Consider the following 17,124-nt stretch of genomic DNA (forward strand, 5'->3'; position numbering starts at 1 on the left):
CACATCTTTTAGCTTCTTGAGGTGGCTGCTGTGTTTTCTCTCCTCAAATCCCATATAACACTTCACACTTGTCACCTGTATTTCCCTCTCCCACTGAAGTGCAGGAACACTTGTTCCTGTGTGCTGACCCTCATTTCTGTACAGCTGCCAAAAGCTATCCTTGATATACTCTCTTTCATCTCATAGCTTAAAATTTTGCCTGCAGCCATACCACTGCCAGCAGCCAAATCACCTAGGGCTGAGAGCTCATGTTAGCTCTCAGGCTCAGAAAGGTTAGGTATAGTTCGTGCTTGGACAAAGACGGCTGGGAAGCAAACCAAAACATGCCAGCCCATCTTGGAGCCCAATGGTTGTTTTCTTACCTTCTTTTAAGTCTTCCTATTGCTTGGGTTAACAATGGCTTTGCATTTGTTATTGCTGATCCTGCAGCCTGTGACCCCTGAGGCTTGCTCCCTCTCTCCCTACAGACTGCAAGACCTGTTCTGAGTTTTCAAAAGGCACAGTATTTTATCTATCATCTTCTATACTCATCATGTGTTTCCAGTGAGCACTGTCTTCTATGGATGTCACTTCCCTGTCTTTGGCTAGGCCAGTTCTACTAAGCCACGTGTCAGTAATCAGAACTATCATTTTTACAAGATAGTGAAGAAATTTTCTGGTGGAGTGATTCTTCAAAGCAGCAGGGAAATTCTGGTCCACTGTTATGGCATCTACAATGCCAACAGCCCTGCCGGGAGGCAGAGATACATTAATGATAAACTCAACTCAGCTAAGTGTGAATCTTGGCAATGAATGGCCTGAATTACATGTGAACAAACTTGTTCTCACATGCAGTTACTCAGAATGCATCATTATCTGAAGAAAGTCTGAGGGGTCATCATCAGGTAATTAAATGTAGGGACTAACGGGATCTCTGTACTGCTGCAGATTATGCCTGCAGAGCTGTCACCACCACTCTGCATCTAACAGGCCAAACATTATCCAGTGTTGCAAGGTACGTGTGCCTTGTACTACCTGCGAGATAATATGGCAGAAGGCTTTAATTGATCTTATTATCCTCTCTCAACTTCCAACCACTGTAAAGCACAAGAAAACTACCATAGTATTTTGAAATTTATATTTTCCTAACAATATGCTTACGTGTGCAATTTTGTCTTTTAAACTTTTTATTACAGGAGTTGTTGGTCTCTCTTGTCTAGTCTTGGCCTTCTTTACCTGGAAACTTGAACAAGGTAGAACAAATGAACATGCATCAGAAGATTCCAGATGCATCCTAGTGTGAACATGAGCCAAGAAATTATCTCACTACAGGATGCTGTAACCACTGCTTAGCTCAGGAAAATGGAATAATAGTCATGTCTGTTGTTGGGTCTGACAAAGAAACATGAGACTTGCTACAGGAAAATAGGCATTATGCAATGCTAAAGGCAAGTAAAATGTCCATATGCCTACAGACATCACTTCGGAGCATTCGGAGGGACACTGATCACAAGAAGAGTGGCTCATTCGCATGCCTCAAGTGCAGGTTGATGGAGTTGTGCTCTCAAGAGCTTTACAGAAACGTGCCTGTGAATGATGAAGCAGAGGTCCTGAAAGAGGATTTCTGCAGAGCTGTTACTAACCCAAGCAGTCCTGGGCCAGTGGGAAGATTTACAGACTATAGCACTGCATAACCTTTCAGAGGTTGGTAAAGGTGGATTTTCTTTTGGAAGGGAATAGAGAGGACTGTAAGGTGAGAATCAGAATGAAATTCAAAATCCAGAAGGAAAAACAGAGTTTGGTCTTCCATTGTCATGCATTTAATGAGAACATAGCTGAGTAAATCAGTGGCCATAAGCAAAATTCAGGGACACATTATACCTCCTGTATGCTGGTACACATGGCTATAAAAAAAACCACAGTAGTGATGACCAGGTCCAAGTAGGAGATTGTCATGGTTTCCTAACCTTGCAGTCAGGTTAAAAGTAAAACCTATAGAAGATAATATTGGACTAATATGAGGTAGGGACAGGAAAGTAGTATATTTTGTTTGACTGAAAAGCAGAGGAACAGTACAAAACTCAAGATTTTCCTATTCTATCCTTCAGAAAGCTGATGGATACTTTTAATCATCAGCAAAGTTATCTCTAAAAAAACCCTCACAGTCTCAAACTACTCACACATGCACAGTACTCCCAAGTAACAGTATGCCATTGAGGATAGTGGCATTTGAAGAACTTTAACACTAGAGGGGTTATCTTAGAATAATACAATACTATCACAGCATTCTTCAATACTCTCTGTGGAAAGGATCATGAAGTGGATCCTCTACCTTCTTAAGAGTGAAAGCAAGAAACGTGCCCTGGTTTTGTAACGGGGATGATGGAGTAGATGGGAAACTTCTGCTGGAGACGCAAAATTTTTTTTTAAGTGTTTTTAAAAGGAACCCAGGTAATACACTGAATGACATTACTTTGAATTTGAAGGCAGTTTAAAAATCAAGGTTTTATGTTAGTGAAAACAATTTCTGCTAGAGAAATCTGGTTTGCATCACCATCTCGGAGGCGAGACTTTCTTCCATTCTACATCTCTCTTCCTGCGTTGCTCCTTAGTTCTCTCCTGCTCCCCAGACAGGCTCTGCCTTCTCTGAGCAAATCCCCCCTGAAAGTTCCCTTCTCAAGAAAATCGTACCAATGTTAAACTGTTCTTAAAAGTTTGTATCTTGCCACCACATAAAAAGAAGAGAGCTAGACAGACTGTTCTTGCAGTCTTTTCACTGCATTGCACACTTTTTCAGAGTGCCGTATCAATCTGACTGTCACCTGCCATCCTTCAGCACTTCCAGGTTATCCGTGCTGGTTTCACAGAGCAGCACAACAGCATCCAGCCTATGACCACGACTTCCTCAGCACCACCACCACCAGCAGCAGCTCTTTCCTCTTGGCACTCCAGTCTGTGTGCGGGCCAGAGGAGCAGGACAGGGCGTCCCTCCCTCCTGGAGCTACATCGGCAGAGGAAGAGGGGAAATGTGCCCAGCGCTATGTCCTGCCTGAGTCACCAGTGGCCACTCACCTGCCACGAGAGCTGTGCTTCCAAAAGCACTTATGCAGCAGTATCTTGTCAAAAACCTGTGTAACATTTACAATGAGATTTTTAAAAAAAGAATATAAATGCCTTGCTCCATCCAGCTGCAGACTAGAAGTCTTTTACAAATCTGGTGCTTATGAGTCCAAGTCCTTTCAATCAGATTATGCTCCCAGATCTTTTTTTGTTTTATGGTGAGACACAGCCCTTTCTGAAAATGTTGCCCTTGATGTCATTCCCTTTCTTTCCAATGACCATACCAGGCTGGTCCAATCCATCACCTCAAGACTGCGGCTGATGCAAGTAGGAAAAAGTTACAGAGAAAAAAACCACAACCCAACCCCCTCAAAACCCCCAAATACAGATTCCAAGGGAGCTATATGGAAGATAGAACAGACCTGCTCTGATGTAATTTATCTGTCCCCCATTCAGTCCATCTCATGGATCAAGCTTTATTGTTTGATTTAAATAACTACATAAAGCAAAGATTTAGCCAAAGCTTTCTCATGAGCTTGAATCTTCATAGGTTTCCCTATGTAGTACCTTTGTCCAGGACTGTTGGAGAACACCTAATATTCTCACAGTCATAGTGAGAGCCATTATGAGCCAACAGAATCATGATGCATCCTTATGCAGTCCTCTACGCATTGGGCAGCAATGGGATTAAAATGCTGCATTCCTGTACCCACCTCACCCCCAGTCCTGGCCTCTGGTGATGTTGATGCCTCTGTATTGCAGGAACGGCTTTAAAATTCAATCAGTTAACTTTATTGGGCATTATAAAATGTGGCCATAACATGAGAGTGTTGTCGCCACAGTGCTCTAAGGTGATAACATCTTATCCTTCATGGGTTACGATTTTAGCTAAAAGGTTGGTGTTATGCTGCAACTAGAAAGGCTTTTTTGCACTACCTGGATAAGCATCCCAAACAGCTATTTAATTGGTTTAATAATAAAAATAATAATAATGATGATGATACTCCTTGTCCTAAATTCCATTTTATTGTTGAGCAGACATTGGGAATGACACATTTAGCAGAATATGTGAAATCCTTGCAAAGGAGATACTTCAAAAGTGTTTAACAATTAAACCATGGCAGTCTCCTTCAATACCAGAAGACAGCTTAAAACTGCAAAAAGTAGTTTTTTTGCAAAAAAATGCAAAAGCATTTCATTGCAAGCCACCACCAGTATCTCTGGTGCAATGGAATCAAAGGAACATGGTGTGCAAAAAACGTTACCAGTTTGCAGATCACAATGTGGCAATCAATGTGGACTGCCAGAAAAAGACAAAAATGTTTCTTCGCTACTAGGAAACAGTCTTACCTGCAAACACAGGAACCATGATAAGTTCCAGAATTATTCTAGAGGAAAAAAACCATAAAGGTGGAGAAAGAGAAGAACAAAAATCAGTAACAGAATAACAGAATAACACTTAATGACAAAGAGCTACTCTGACCAGTTGGAGTCAAGAGAGGATGAATGCAAAAAATTGGTAGCTTTTATGTGGCTAAGCTAGCAAAGGGGATGGGTGTTACAACTGGCTCCTATGAGACAGGATCACAGGAAAAATGACCGCAAAACATTGGCATCAAAACCAAAATGATTGCTTATGAAACTAGAAGACACAGGAGTTCAGAAACAATAAATAGGAAAGGTAAACAGTCTCCATTCAGGATCTTCTTGGAAATCAAAACTGGGTGAGAGAAGATGAAGCCAAATGGAAAAGTAAAATGAAAATAAGGGGACATGACTTGTTGACTATAAAATTTAATTTGCATCCAATATTAGAATCCAACCAGGTGGACTGTCCTGTAGTGAACAGCTGGAATAGAAAATCAGTCACCAGCGCAAGGCATTGCTGAATGAAATCCCAAGGAAACTGTCAGTGGCTTTGAAAATACAAGTGATGAAAGCAGAAGGAAAAATAAAGCAATATCTTGTGCAATCACTAATAAGGACACATACTCATGAAGAAAAAGAAATTTACTCCAAAAGTCTTGCTCTGCATGTTGTGACAAGCAGCCATCACCTGGGAGCAAAACCACAGGAAGTGCAGTTATTATAAGGAATAGTGTTAGACGCAAGAAAATTGTCAGAAGTCTGCAGTGTCTCAGTAATGGATGTTTATCATCCTTCCCACAATATTTCCAACATAAAAAGGAAGAAGGGTCCGAAGGCAGAAGTCCTAAAGAACAAAACCACCTTACCTCTGTCCTCATCCCCTGAGAGTGATAGAAGTCTCCTTCCTAATTTCAATCCTGAATTGCAGAATTTATTTCCCACAGAGGGAAATGAAGGTGATGTGATGGAGGCCACAGGACTACATCTGCAGAGACATTTAAAAAAGGAAAGACACGCCAATTCTTCTTCAGGTCTCACTAATGAGACAGCAGTGGGAAAGAGCTCAGAAGAAAAAATCCTAGCATTGAATTGGGTAGAGAGTGAGGACTAGTTTTTGAAAATACAGTACAATACCAGGAATGCAAAATTCTAAGCAAATATGTAACTATAGTAGAAATGTCAAGGATTTAGGAAGCACATGAAAACATACACAAGGAGGCCTGCCCCTTCCAAACCTTGTAATTCAGCTGCTGTGGCCCAGGTTTCTGCCAAGAGTGGTACAATTTCAACACAAATGAATACTGTTCCCTGTTAGAGTCACCAAGTTTATACTTGAGTATTCTAGTTAACTGCCAGTTAACTAGAAGTAAAAAGAAGAAATTGATATTGCAGACAACCTGAACAGGACTGATAACACTGGAGAAGGTGGAAGAAAACTAGAGAAAAGAGGTAATACAATGCCACTTAATGAAAATGAATTGAAGTTGAAAACATTATTTTTCAGACATATAAATAATCTCAGATACTAAAACAGAAAATATGCCACAAATTTTGGATAATGTGAAGAGCGAAACATACCAACACTATAGTACCAAGTAACACCTAGTACAGCCAGTATCCTCAGTCCTACAGAAAATGGAAATATATTACTGGGCAGTGATACCAGTCTTCAAATTAACAGTGCTGTGCATACAGAAGACACGCAGGATTTACAAGACTTTAAAAACAATCAACTTTATCAAGACAACAACGAACACGAAGAAGCTGAAATGCCACTGGAAGAACATGAAGAAGCTTTGTTACCAGAATTAGGAGACAGTAGTTTTGAGGCAGAAAATGAGGTGCCTTTAATTCCTTGCAGAAAAAACGAAGCTGAGAACTCAACTACAAAAGCCCTATTGTACCCACCAACTGTGGAGTATGCTAATGCATCACCTTTGGAGGCAAAAGAAACTGAGGGAAAAAACCCATCCTGACAGTGCTCTTTTTCTTTCTTCAAATCTACAGCCAAACTGCCCCAGCTTTCCTGAAAGTTATTAGCATCATTGTGGTGGGAAATTTCAACAAGTCCAAAAAGATAAAATAGTGTTTGATTAAAGTATTGGAAAAAATCAAAGGTAATTCTGCTCAAGTAATTTTACTCAATTAACTGAATAGTGGTTTTTGTAATGGGAAGAATCAGACAGGAACCACACCTGGTTGTGCCAGAGCCAAACAGAACAACATAGAATACAAGCGAGAGGAAGCTAAACCAGGAAAAGTTCACTGACCAGAGCAGTCAGTGGTGTTTATGACCTGGAACAAATAGCATGAATTTAATTTAATGTAGAAATTTACATTTACAGCTCTCAAAACCTTGTCTGCTCTCTATAATGTACACATTGAAGCTCTTAAAATAATTTCTGTGCTTTGCTTATTACTGTTTGCTTGATGGAAAGTACAAAATCTTTTTTTATACCTCCATCTATTAAATTCTACCTTAAACTCACATCACTCGCTAAGATTTCTGGCCTGCTTTCCCTTGGAAAGTTCAGGTACCTGCTAAGTTCCTGGTGGTAGGGACTGATGTTTGAACCTCTCCAGGAAAGGTGCCCTTCCATTCACAGCCTGGTAGACTGCTTTTAAGATCCCTGGGTGGCCATCCCATAACCAGTCACTGCATGCTCTCCAAACAGTTTGCTAGAGCTGCTGCTTGGAAACTAAATTTTAGCACAGAAGGAGTTCTGAGCAGATCCAAAATATTCTTAACTCTTTATTTCCTTAACTTCCAAACCTGTGGGTCTGAAAATTGATCACTAAAAGATCACCTTATGAGGACTAGTCTCTTGGACTAGGCAATGTGTCCTCACTGGTCTTATCTACTCTATGTTTGAGAGGAGAAAAATACATTGTTTTAAAAGCAAGAAACACAGTGATAAGTAAATATATAAAAATAGTTTTTCATGAAACACAAATACACAAGATCAGTATGCAGAGTTTATCTTACAGCATCTTAGGAAAAAATCTCAAAAAACAGTGAGAAGTTTTGGGTATTATGAACCAGTAGCAGCTGCCATGAAGAAGGAGGCCCCAGATTGATCCCTGTTTCTCTCAGAAACAGGATCCTATCCCCAACTGTTTCCAGAACAGCAATATGCCAAAAATGCCAGGGAGAGAACTTCAGTTTGTCTTCAGGTCATTCTGTCTTCTACACACCTCCTGTGCTTGTATCCTATTAGTGTATCAGGGAATAGCCTCAGGACATGGTATAAAATTAGTCAGAAGTTTATATACTTCCAGGGTAACTTGGCTCCTCTTTGGGATGGTACAGATTTTATTTTTCACGTGGAAAAAAATCAAGATTTTGTAGAAAATACCTACAAAACTCTGAGAGCAGCAAGTATTTTTCTACTCACTCAATAATAACTCAAGTCATCATCAAAGTTACATAATTAAAGTTCCATTGAATGGCTAAACATTAACTTACTTTCCTCCCCAACTGACCAACTCTTCTATATTTCTTGACATATACCATTATCTCTCTCAGGGCTTTCTGCAATGGCACTTGCCTCGGAAACTGGGGCTTTTGGGAAGCCGTGTGAAGTTAGACAGATGGTTGGCCAGAGCAGAAATACCTGTTTTCCTGCTGCCTTCCCGGCTGCGCAAGGTGGGGACACTCACCTCGGGACAGGCGTTCCAGCCTCTCATCAGCAGGGTGGAGATGGGCTTGGGGATGGAGTACCCGATGGGTGGGCGGATGTGGTGGTACGCCATGTCCGCTGCCGCTGCCGCTGCAAGCAAACAGCCCACAGAAACCCATTAGCACCCAGGAGACACACATGTTCCCAGGAAAACACAACCTATTTCCTACTGAAATACATCCCAGCAGGTACAGAAATGCCAAACCATTAAACCTGTAGATAAAGACTTGTAGCTTGAAGAGGCTTTCCAGTCCATACAGTTTGTAAAGATAGCTAAGGCAGTCCATAACCCTGAATGGAAACACATTGCTGTTAAGACTGAGCATGGGTGAAGACAACCTAATTTAGCTTAAACCCTAGGGGAAAAAAAAAAAAAAAGGCCCTTGGAGGAAAAAATGAGTTAACCTTCAACTCACTTCTTAAAAAATTTATTATCGTCATTATTAAGACAGGGTGACAAGTATACTCCAGTTGCAGATAAATTGGTAACAGACTCAGATGTCTTAAAATAACCCATGGCTTGTTCTGTTACAGTCGAAAACAAAAATTAATTCTAAGTGTTTCTTTAGTAAAAATCTAGTGAGTGCCTTTTTATAAGTGCAAGCCACCACTGACTGAGACAAAATTGCCAAAATCTTTTCCTAATTGGGTTTACACATTTAGTGAATCCAAATACATGGTTAATCCCTCTCATTCCTTTTGAGCAACATTTTTTCAAGTCAAAACAAATGTTTTTTGAACTCATATCAAAACCTAAGTAAAATCCTTTGTTTGCCTGACACTTTAAAATGATGTGATCAGAGTATATGGGACATGCAGGGAACTGTAAGACTGCAACCATGAGATTGTAACAAGAATGGTCTGATTTTTTTTAACCATATCCCATTCTCATCAGAGTATTCATCATAAGAATAGATTAATTTCAGCCATTGTCTATCTTCATTGCAGCTTTTGTCTGCATAATGATGTTTCAGAATGTTAATATCAGATAAATCCTGTGATATTGTAACTATATGTAGACAGGAGGGGCAAACACAGTTTGCCTAATTTTGATTCCAATGTAACAAGGTTTTGAAGGCATGACTCGGATACTACCGGATTTATGTTTTGCCTAGCAGACATTATGAAAAGAGGGCAAATGCAAATCAGATTAAGATAGCAATGAAAAACGGTCCATTTTTTTTCTACCAAGTTTCTGCACAACAGCATGGCCACTGATCCACCTCCGACCATGGGAGGACAGACTGCAGTGGGTGGTGGTGAAGGCATGGGGGGTCCAAAACCTCCCTCATTACCCATACTGGCTCTTACCACATCCTGCGGCACTCTCAACCTCTAACAATTCCTGGCAGACATCAAGGGGTCAAAATCTCAGGGAGTGCCAAGTGTAGTCCTGGAAATGTTGATTTGCTGTTGCTACCCCACCACTGTTTGCCAGTGCTTTCTTAAGCTACACGAGAATACACTCAAGGTGGAGATTTATCAAGGAATGGCTTTACCAATCCCAACACCAATGTGAGAGTCAAAAGGCCTACAGTCAGGGTGACTTGTTCATAATCCTAGAACTGGATAAAGAATTTTATGTTATGTAGATCTGTAGTGAATAAGGTATGGGATTATAGTGGGATAGTTCTATGCTTTTCACTGAATGCAAAATCTTAGCACTTAATAACAAACTTCAGTAAAATATTGGTTAATATTATACAGTGTAGCTACTTCTCTAGTTCAGAGAAATTGAAATGTTAATTCCTTGAGCATCTTACCTGGTTTCAGGTGAGCAAATGGAATTTCACCCGTTAACAGCTCCCAGAGGCACAAAGCATAGCTGAAAACATCGGCTTTTATGGTGTACCTTGTACACTGGGTGAACACCTCAGGGGCCATCCAGCGTAGGTTCTGCGTGTCAGGAAACATCAATAATACATTAATAGTGTTTACTTTCTCATATATGCATCTTTTCCTGTATTTGTATGTTTGTTTTCCTTGCCTTCATTGCTCCATAAAATAACTGGTAAATTTGCCAGGAAAAACTTTCACCTAGCTTGCAAAATCTAGGCAGCATATTATTGCATGTTATATGTAACAGCATTAGTATGGTAGCTGTCTCAACCCCGTAAAGCCAGACTGATCAGGCTTTAAACATGAGAGTGGTGCTAAAACAAAAGCAGAACACCCAGCCTCAAAGTCTGGAGACCACATCATAAGGTCTGAGCATACCATGTAATACCAATTAATTATTACTCCAGCTGATAGATGGAAAAAACTGACTACAACTGCATTGGGTTGGTGTCCTCTCTCTTGGGATCTCACTGCTTTCTGCAGAAGCCCATTTCTGAAGCTGCTTCACAAACAACTAGCCTCTCACTGGAGTGATGAGTTCAGGTGTTTTTGCAGATTCCTTGCACTTCAGTAACTTAATCCATGTTCTTTACAAGACAGCCCTTCTCAGTGAGACATCATCAAACCCTGGCAGGATCTAGGTCTGCAGCAGCAGTGCTCACTCCTCACAGAGTGAGTGTGTATTACGATTTGTTAAAAAGATGATTGCCAAACCCTGGCTTTAGCACCACCCATCCTATTCCACAATTAGTCATTATGATGATGCAAACTTTCATGACCATGGAGTGACACACAGAATGCACCTGTGTGCGCTTAAGAAGACAACAATACTGTCTTGTAAAGCTGACTCTCTCTGAGCAATAGGCTTGTAATGGAGAAAAGAACTCTGAAAGAAAAATCAGTGTCAAATAACTAATTCCCTATTTGAAATAGGAACCACCTGCCAGCAATGTGTGTATGTGAGTGGGGAAGAGCGGATTAAAAAATTGACACTTTACTAAGGATTTGGGGGGGGCAACAGAGTTCCAGAGACAAGCCTAGAAAGCATTATTCTCTGTTGCAGATACTATATATTCACTCATCTCTGCTATTAAAGAGGCTTAAAGAAAAAAAAACACAAAGAAACATTAAGAGAGATAAAATACTATACCAGTTCATCTTTCCCAAGAAAAATATTTCTAATGTAGTTTTCTCCTAAACTGACTTTGCCTGTATGTTTTATGCTAGTTATATGGAACAAAACAAGAAACAAACCCCAGGTTGTTTTGTCATATTGTCTTCATCCACGGATTGCAAAAATCTAGATTCTGAAACACACAGAACAACAACAACAACAAATTACTGTCAACCCAATACAGACATCCACCTTATTATGCAAAAGTCTTGGTAAAAAGTATTTTGGTTTTGTTGGGGGTTTTTTTGTTTTTTTTAATAACTCTGGGGTTTTGAGAGTCCAGGAGAACTGCGATAGCTGTTTTTCAACAAGGATGTGTACAGACAATGAGGCTTCTGAGACCTGCATACCAAATTCAGCGCTGGCATAAATCTACAAAGCTCCATCGACATTAATAGCAGTTTACAGCAGCTGAGGATCCAGCTCAGAATTTGTGACCTCATGGTTATTTGTACTGGTTAATATAACTGTATCTAGATTTACAACGAACAGTCGCTGAGCCCTGCATTAAAATGCAATGCCACAGAAGCCTGTCAGTCTTATTTAATGTCAGAAAAGCAGCCCACCTAAAAATAACAAGATCTTGCACGAATATAGTGGAGGTGGTATATGCTACATTTTGCGATACATAAATAAGTCCCCAAGCAGGACTTAAGACGCCTTTGACATATCAGAAAAGTACACTTAAGCATGCATCTGTATGACTAAGGGTATTGTCAGCAATGCCCCAGACAAGCAGCTACTCCCAAGTGGTCCAAGCCTTCTGCTATTTTCTTGCTTCAGCAGGCTGGATAACAGCAGGTGTGGGTCAGCACTGGGTCCCTCACAGATATGGTCATCCTGCCACCATCCTCCTCCTGTGTTAAGCTGACATTCATGCTTCTCTGCTGATCACATCTGTGGTGATATTGCACAGTAACAATGGCCATGTCTTAAGTCAAGTGGTTCCTAAGGCATTAGATCAAACCAAGCTCCCTAAACTCCACCCTTGCACCAAGAAGAATGTACTCCCATGGAGCCTGACTGATAAACACCAAGAGAATGCACAAAATCCAGATTCAGAAAATATAGCCTAGTCTAATTTTGGACACAAAGTTACTAAGGTCCATAACTGAAATAATGAACTACATTCTGCTCTTTTAACTAAAATGAAAGAAACCTCTCGTATTGCCATGGGGCTTTGCTGCCAACAGGCAGACTTGCACAAGAACACCATCCTCAGATCCTAACCACTTGCCACGAAAGAGGAGGGCACATCTTCTATTACAGGCATTTCTCACTCAACTTCTTCCTCTAACCTACTGCTAGAACTTACTCAAACTGAGATGCATCCATCTCGCTATCATCTGGGCTTCCTACTCAGGTAAACAGTGGGGTACTCCACAGCACCTGCTAACTTAGATGAGACAAAAAATAGGGGTATTTTCATCCCTAAAAGCCTTTTGTGTCCTCTCATAATAAAAAAATGAAGAGCAACCTCCTCAGCATTTTCTTAGTCAGCACATGTTTAGTTTTAGAGAATTTGAGGTTAATTTATAAATGTTTAATAAAAACTCCTTACCTCCAAAATCAGCAACAACTGCATGACCATCCTCATACAGGAGAATATTGTGACTGGGGAAAAAAACCAAATTATTATAGGTAATTGTTTAATAGTGTCTTAAAGATGGTAAAAATTTTACAGTTTTTGGTTCATAGCTAAATTCTTGAGGAGTTCAAATCACCTGCTTAAGTAGATAAATGTCTATAGATAAACCACTTTTAGCTACATCTCATATTTATTATTATAAAGTACACATTAGCTCTGAGAAGGCAAACCCAATAGCTTCATAAATGAGAATGTCAGTTTCTAATCAATACTAGAGCAAAACAATTTCTGTAATTAGTTATAGATCAAGTATAACAGCTTTATTCAATATGTGCACTGGATCTCAGTGATGAAGTGAAAAAGATGATACTTGAATATCAACACAGTGATGGCTTTTAAATAAAATTACATGGATTGATTCTTTTCTGTTTTAAGGCTTAGATAAGTGTAAATTCATAGTGGTAATTCCTAACTTATGCCAATGTATAGAAGGGAAGGAACAGATCTGAAGAGTCCATATGGAATAGATCACTAGAAGCCATAAGAAATCCATTAAGCTGGGGGGAAAAAAAAAGATAACACAATGGTAAGTCCTACTCAATGTAATAACCACACTTAATAATGCAAATGTTACTTTCATGAGACAAAGGTACTTTATTTCTTAAAATATCTCCATTTGTTTATGAAAAGAAGACACATCATTCATCCTGTAGCTTATGTCAGCATCTAGGATGAAAGCTTCTCTCTGTTCGCACTAAGGGAGATTTGTCAGTTGCTAGATGTAAGATTTAAGTCCTGCCCTCCATTTGTGTCCCAGTTCTACAGTGTCCCTTTTATAACATCTCTGAGAGCTAGCAGAGTACAACTGATGATGTATGCTAAGTTACTTTGGACCTGAACTGAGTCTCAGGTAAAGTGCCAGATGTCTGTCTGCTTAATAAGTCAGGACCACTTAGTGATTTACCTTGTTGTCCATGAAATGCATATTCCTTGTCATTGTGTGATGGGCATAATTGCAAGCATAAAGTCTTGTTCATTATTGGACATCAAAAGAACCACATTTTGCATTTATCCTTAAAAATTACTCTTGCAAAAATTACAGTGCGTTTTGACTGTGGTAGTGGAACCTCTTGGCGGCATCTCCTTCCAAAGCTCCCTAGGCAAACTGGTCCGTACCATGGAAATAGCATCCCTGGAGACTGGTGGTTGCACCTATGAACGGTAGCAAGGAAGGATTTGGGGCGATGGCTGGTGTGCTGCAGAGAGTGGAGCCCACACTGCTCAGGACTGTGGCTGAAGCTGTGGTTTAACCAAGCAGGATTTCACAGACAAGAATGCTGTGCAGCCCAGCGCTTCCGCGAAATGTTGGAGTTACCGTGCGAGGGCTGCAGAGGTAACCTGTGTCTGTTCCCTGCCTCTGCTCACCCAAACTCCAGGTGCTACAGCTGGAACTACCTGTGCACCATGGAAAATGCCCTGGATCTCAGGTGTACTGCAGCCAGGGTGAGGCTCATGTTCATGTCTTCTAACTGAACTGCAGGCAGCAAGAAACGCCAGGAAAATGTGATAGTCATGTTGGACATATATGTCAGGTTTTTATTTCAATATAAAGTCTTCATTTTTGCCCCAGGTGGTTTCTGGAGTTAGGAAGAAAGGAATAAATGCAGGAAAATTCTTGTTTGGTCAGCACATGTATGGGGCAATCTCTGTCAGGACATCTAGAGATCAGAGAAATCATTTATCAAAAATAATTACTTCTACTGACACCTATCAAAGTGTTTTGATTTCTGTGAAATCTTTGAAACCATACTAACTGCAGGCCTTAGTGAATGTAAAGGATTGGATAACCAGAACTTTACCTTAGATTGTCAGCAGAGATATTTGGAGGCTTAATCTACTGGATTTGTCCTAAAACTACTAGAACCAAAGAGGTGAATTATGAGATTTGTGTGGTGGTTTAAACCCATGTATTGAAGGTAATGTGAAGAAAATTCAGCTTTATTTACATATTATTTCACTTTATTTACATATTATTTATTCAAAGACAGTGAGGGATATGGATAATGTCTGGGAGAAAATCTAACCCTGCGTATGCATCCTTTCTACTAACTAGAGGATTTAAAAAAATAAGCTTCCAAGTATGAACAAAACAACTACAAAAAGATTTTGACATAAGACTGTAAATATTTATCATTCATTTTATAGAAGTGTCATCTTGTGAGCAGGTAGGCAGGAGAGCTGCAAACCAAACCAAACCAAACCAAACTAAACTAGAATATTTCTAACACTGAAACTATGAAAAGGAAGATATTCAGATTAGATAAGAACCAAATGGGCATTTATTACACATTTTCACCTTGATAGCTTCAAATAAGAGAAAAAAGTAACATTACATTTGGAAAACAATTCTCATTTGGGGGCACTTTATTCTTGGACTTGGGCTGAACAGATAAAAGACTAAATGATACAAGTGAGGAAAGTGTCAACTCCTGAATTCTGGAGATTTAGAGAAGATCAAATGTAAGTGAACAAGACCGAAGTTCCCAGCCTTGCAAGCAGAATATCTGCTCTGGAGGGATGCTCAACCTGAACTAATTAGCCCTCCTCAGGGGCAGGGATAAGTCTTCTGGGCAGACCACCACGACAACATAACAATTTCAGGATGTGGTTTAGTGGGCATAGTGGTGTTGGGTTGACAGTTGGACTCGATGGTCTTAAAGGTCTTTTCCAACCTAAATGATTCTATGACTCTATGATTCAATGTTTTTGCTCAGGATTGGTATTCTCATGCAGGAGTATGGGTATGTGTTTGGTACAGCTGTATCAGCTCACCTCCGACTAGCTCAGGAATCTTTCACATGGGGCTAGCATTTGGAAATGCCTTCTGTTGACTTGGAAGTCAATGTCTGAAGCAATATGTGCTGATAGAAAATAAAATATTGAGGGTGAGTCTCTATAAACTTAACTTCTTCAGCAGAATGGAAATAAGAAGAAATTCTGGCTGTGTAGGAACTTATGGTGGGCAGACCCTATTCCTATGTATTTGGCATTTCCAGGGAGACTTCCATTCAATTAATATGTCAGGGGACTTGGAACCAGTCCCCGGATCAATGGGTCTCTGTCTATATGTAAATCGACAGTTGGAGAATGTCAGCATACAGAGCTGTGGCACTATTCCAACCCATGCAGTGGGGAAGCGGATATATGAGCTGTTCTCCAGGGTGGCTGGCATTTACAATGAGTACCCAACTTATGTTTTTGATGAGGAGGGAAGAATTTCTTCCTCAGAGTAATATATAGAGCTTAAAACAAGGGCTTCTCTAAAGTCACCGCAATTATTGCATCTTGATTGAAACTCATGGCTCAAGAACCTCACTTCTCCAGCATCACTGGGCAGTTGGATGGCCATTGCCTACAGAAAGGCACTCTGGATTTCTGAGGTTGAGACCCCTGTTGAGAGGAAGGGCTTTGGAGGAACCGAGTGTGCCAGCATGTGTAGCAAAAACATCAGCTCCATCAAAAAAGGAAAACCACAGTTGGGCTGAATTTTATCCACATTTAAGAGCAGAGTTTCTGAGCCGCTGCAGACTGCATTCAAGTTAGAAACAGTGTTGTAAAGATGCCCATATGTACAGTCCATTGTGTACACTGGGGACACTTTGGATTCTCTGCTTGTCCAGGCACTGCTGAACTCTCTGTTCTCTAAGAATTTGATTTTCTTTTCATTTGATAATGATGGTGTCTAACCCTAAAAGAAGAAGACACTGTATCCTCCCTGAAGCTATCAGTGTCCTACAGATACTTAAACAAGTGACTTCCAAGCTCTTGGTTCTGTCTCCCTGATGAATGTTGTACAGGAAAAGATTAAGCGGTATAGGGCAGCTGGAACTTACTTCCCTCCAAAAGGTATACAGTAAAACTCTTGTTCAGAGAGATCTCATTCCTTAGTAGTTACTAAAAGGATATTGCCAAGAACCCAAATAGCTGTAATCTCTTGTCTCTGCCATACCTCATAGATTGAGAGTAAATAAATAGCCATTAAATTAAGCACACAACATCAGTTTCTCACAAATTAAACTTAACCTTTCCCGCTCTGCCTCAGCTCTTAGTTATCATTTTGCAATTTCATTAAGAAAAAAACCCCAAACTGAAAAAAATAGAAATGAGATTTCATTTCTTAAGTAAGCAGCAATTGGTAACTGAAATTTACAGAAGAGTTTCAAAGTGAATGTCTAATTACAGTCAGGTTTTTATATCATCTTTATCTCTATAGTATTCCTCATCTCTCACTGTTTCTAAGACAAATGGGTGAGAAATGCACAGATGATTTTCTATAACCAGGTGACAGAACAGACAGCACTCTGCTCCTTGCTACATCATTTTTGAAGATCACATTTACAGGAGAAAGCGGACCCAGTTCTGCACCGCTTGTCACA

The 17,124-nt window shown here is 40.1% G+C and overlaps 1 protein-coding gene across 1 annotated transcript in view; it reads right to left on the bottom strand.

Moving 5' to 3' along the window:
• The window catches only part of LOC104828056 (serine/threonine-protein kinase TNNI3K), an 89,315-nt gene that overhangs the window by 21,055 nt on the left and 51,136 nt on the right, over positions 1 to 17,124 (bottom strand). The window contains exons 18-21 of the mRNA XM_010561495.1: positions 12,662 to 12,714; positions 11,181 to 11,233; positions 9,851 to 9,983; positions 8,068 to 8,177 (exon numbers count right to left, since the gene is read on the bottom strand). Coding sequence (XP_010559797.1) covers positions 8,068 to 8,177; positions 9,851 to 9,983; positions 11,181 to 11,233; positions 12,662 to 12,714 — 349 coding nt within the window. The remainder of the gene's footprint in view (positions 1 to 8,067; positions 8,178 to 9,850; positions 9,984 to 11,180; positions 11,234 to 12,661; positions 12,715 to 17,124) is intronic.

Source organism: Haliaeetus leucocephalus, unplaced genomic scaffold (assembly GCF_000737465.1).
Source record: "Haliaeetus leucocephalus isolate CR32 unplaced genomic scaffold, Haliaeetus_leucocephalus-4.0 Scaffold147, whole genome shotgun sequence".
Taxonomy (NCBI): domain Eukaryota; kingdom Metazoa; phylum Chordata; class Aves; order Accipitriformes; family Accipitridae; genus Haliaeetus; species Haliaeetus leucocephalus.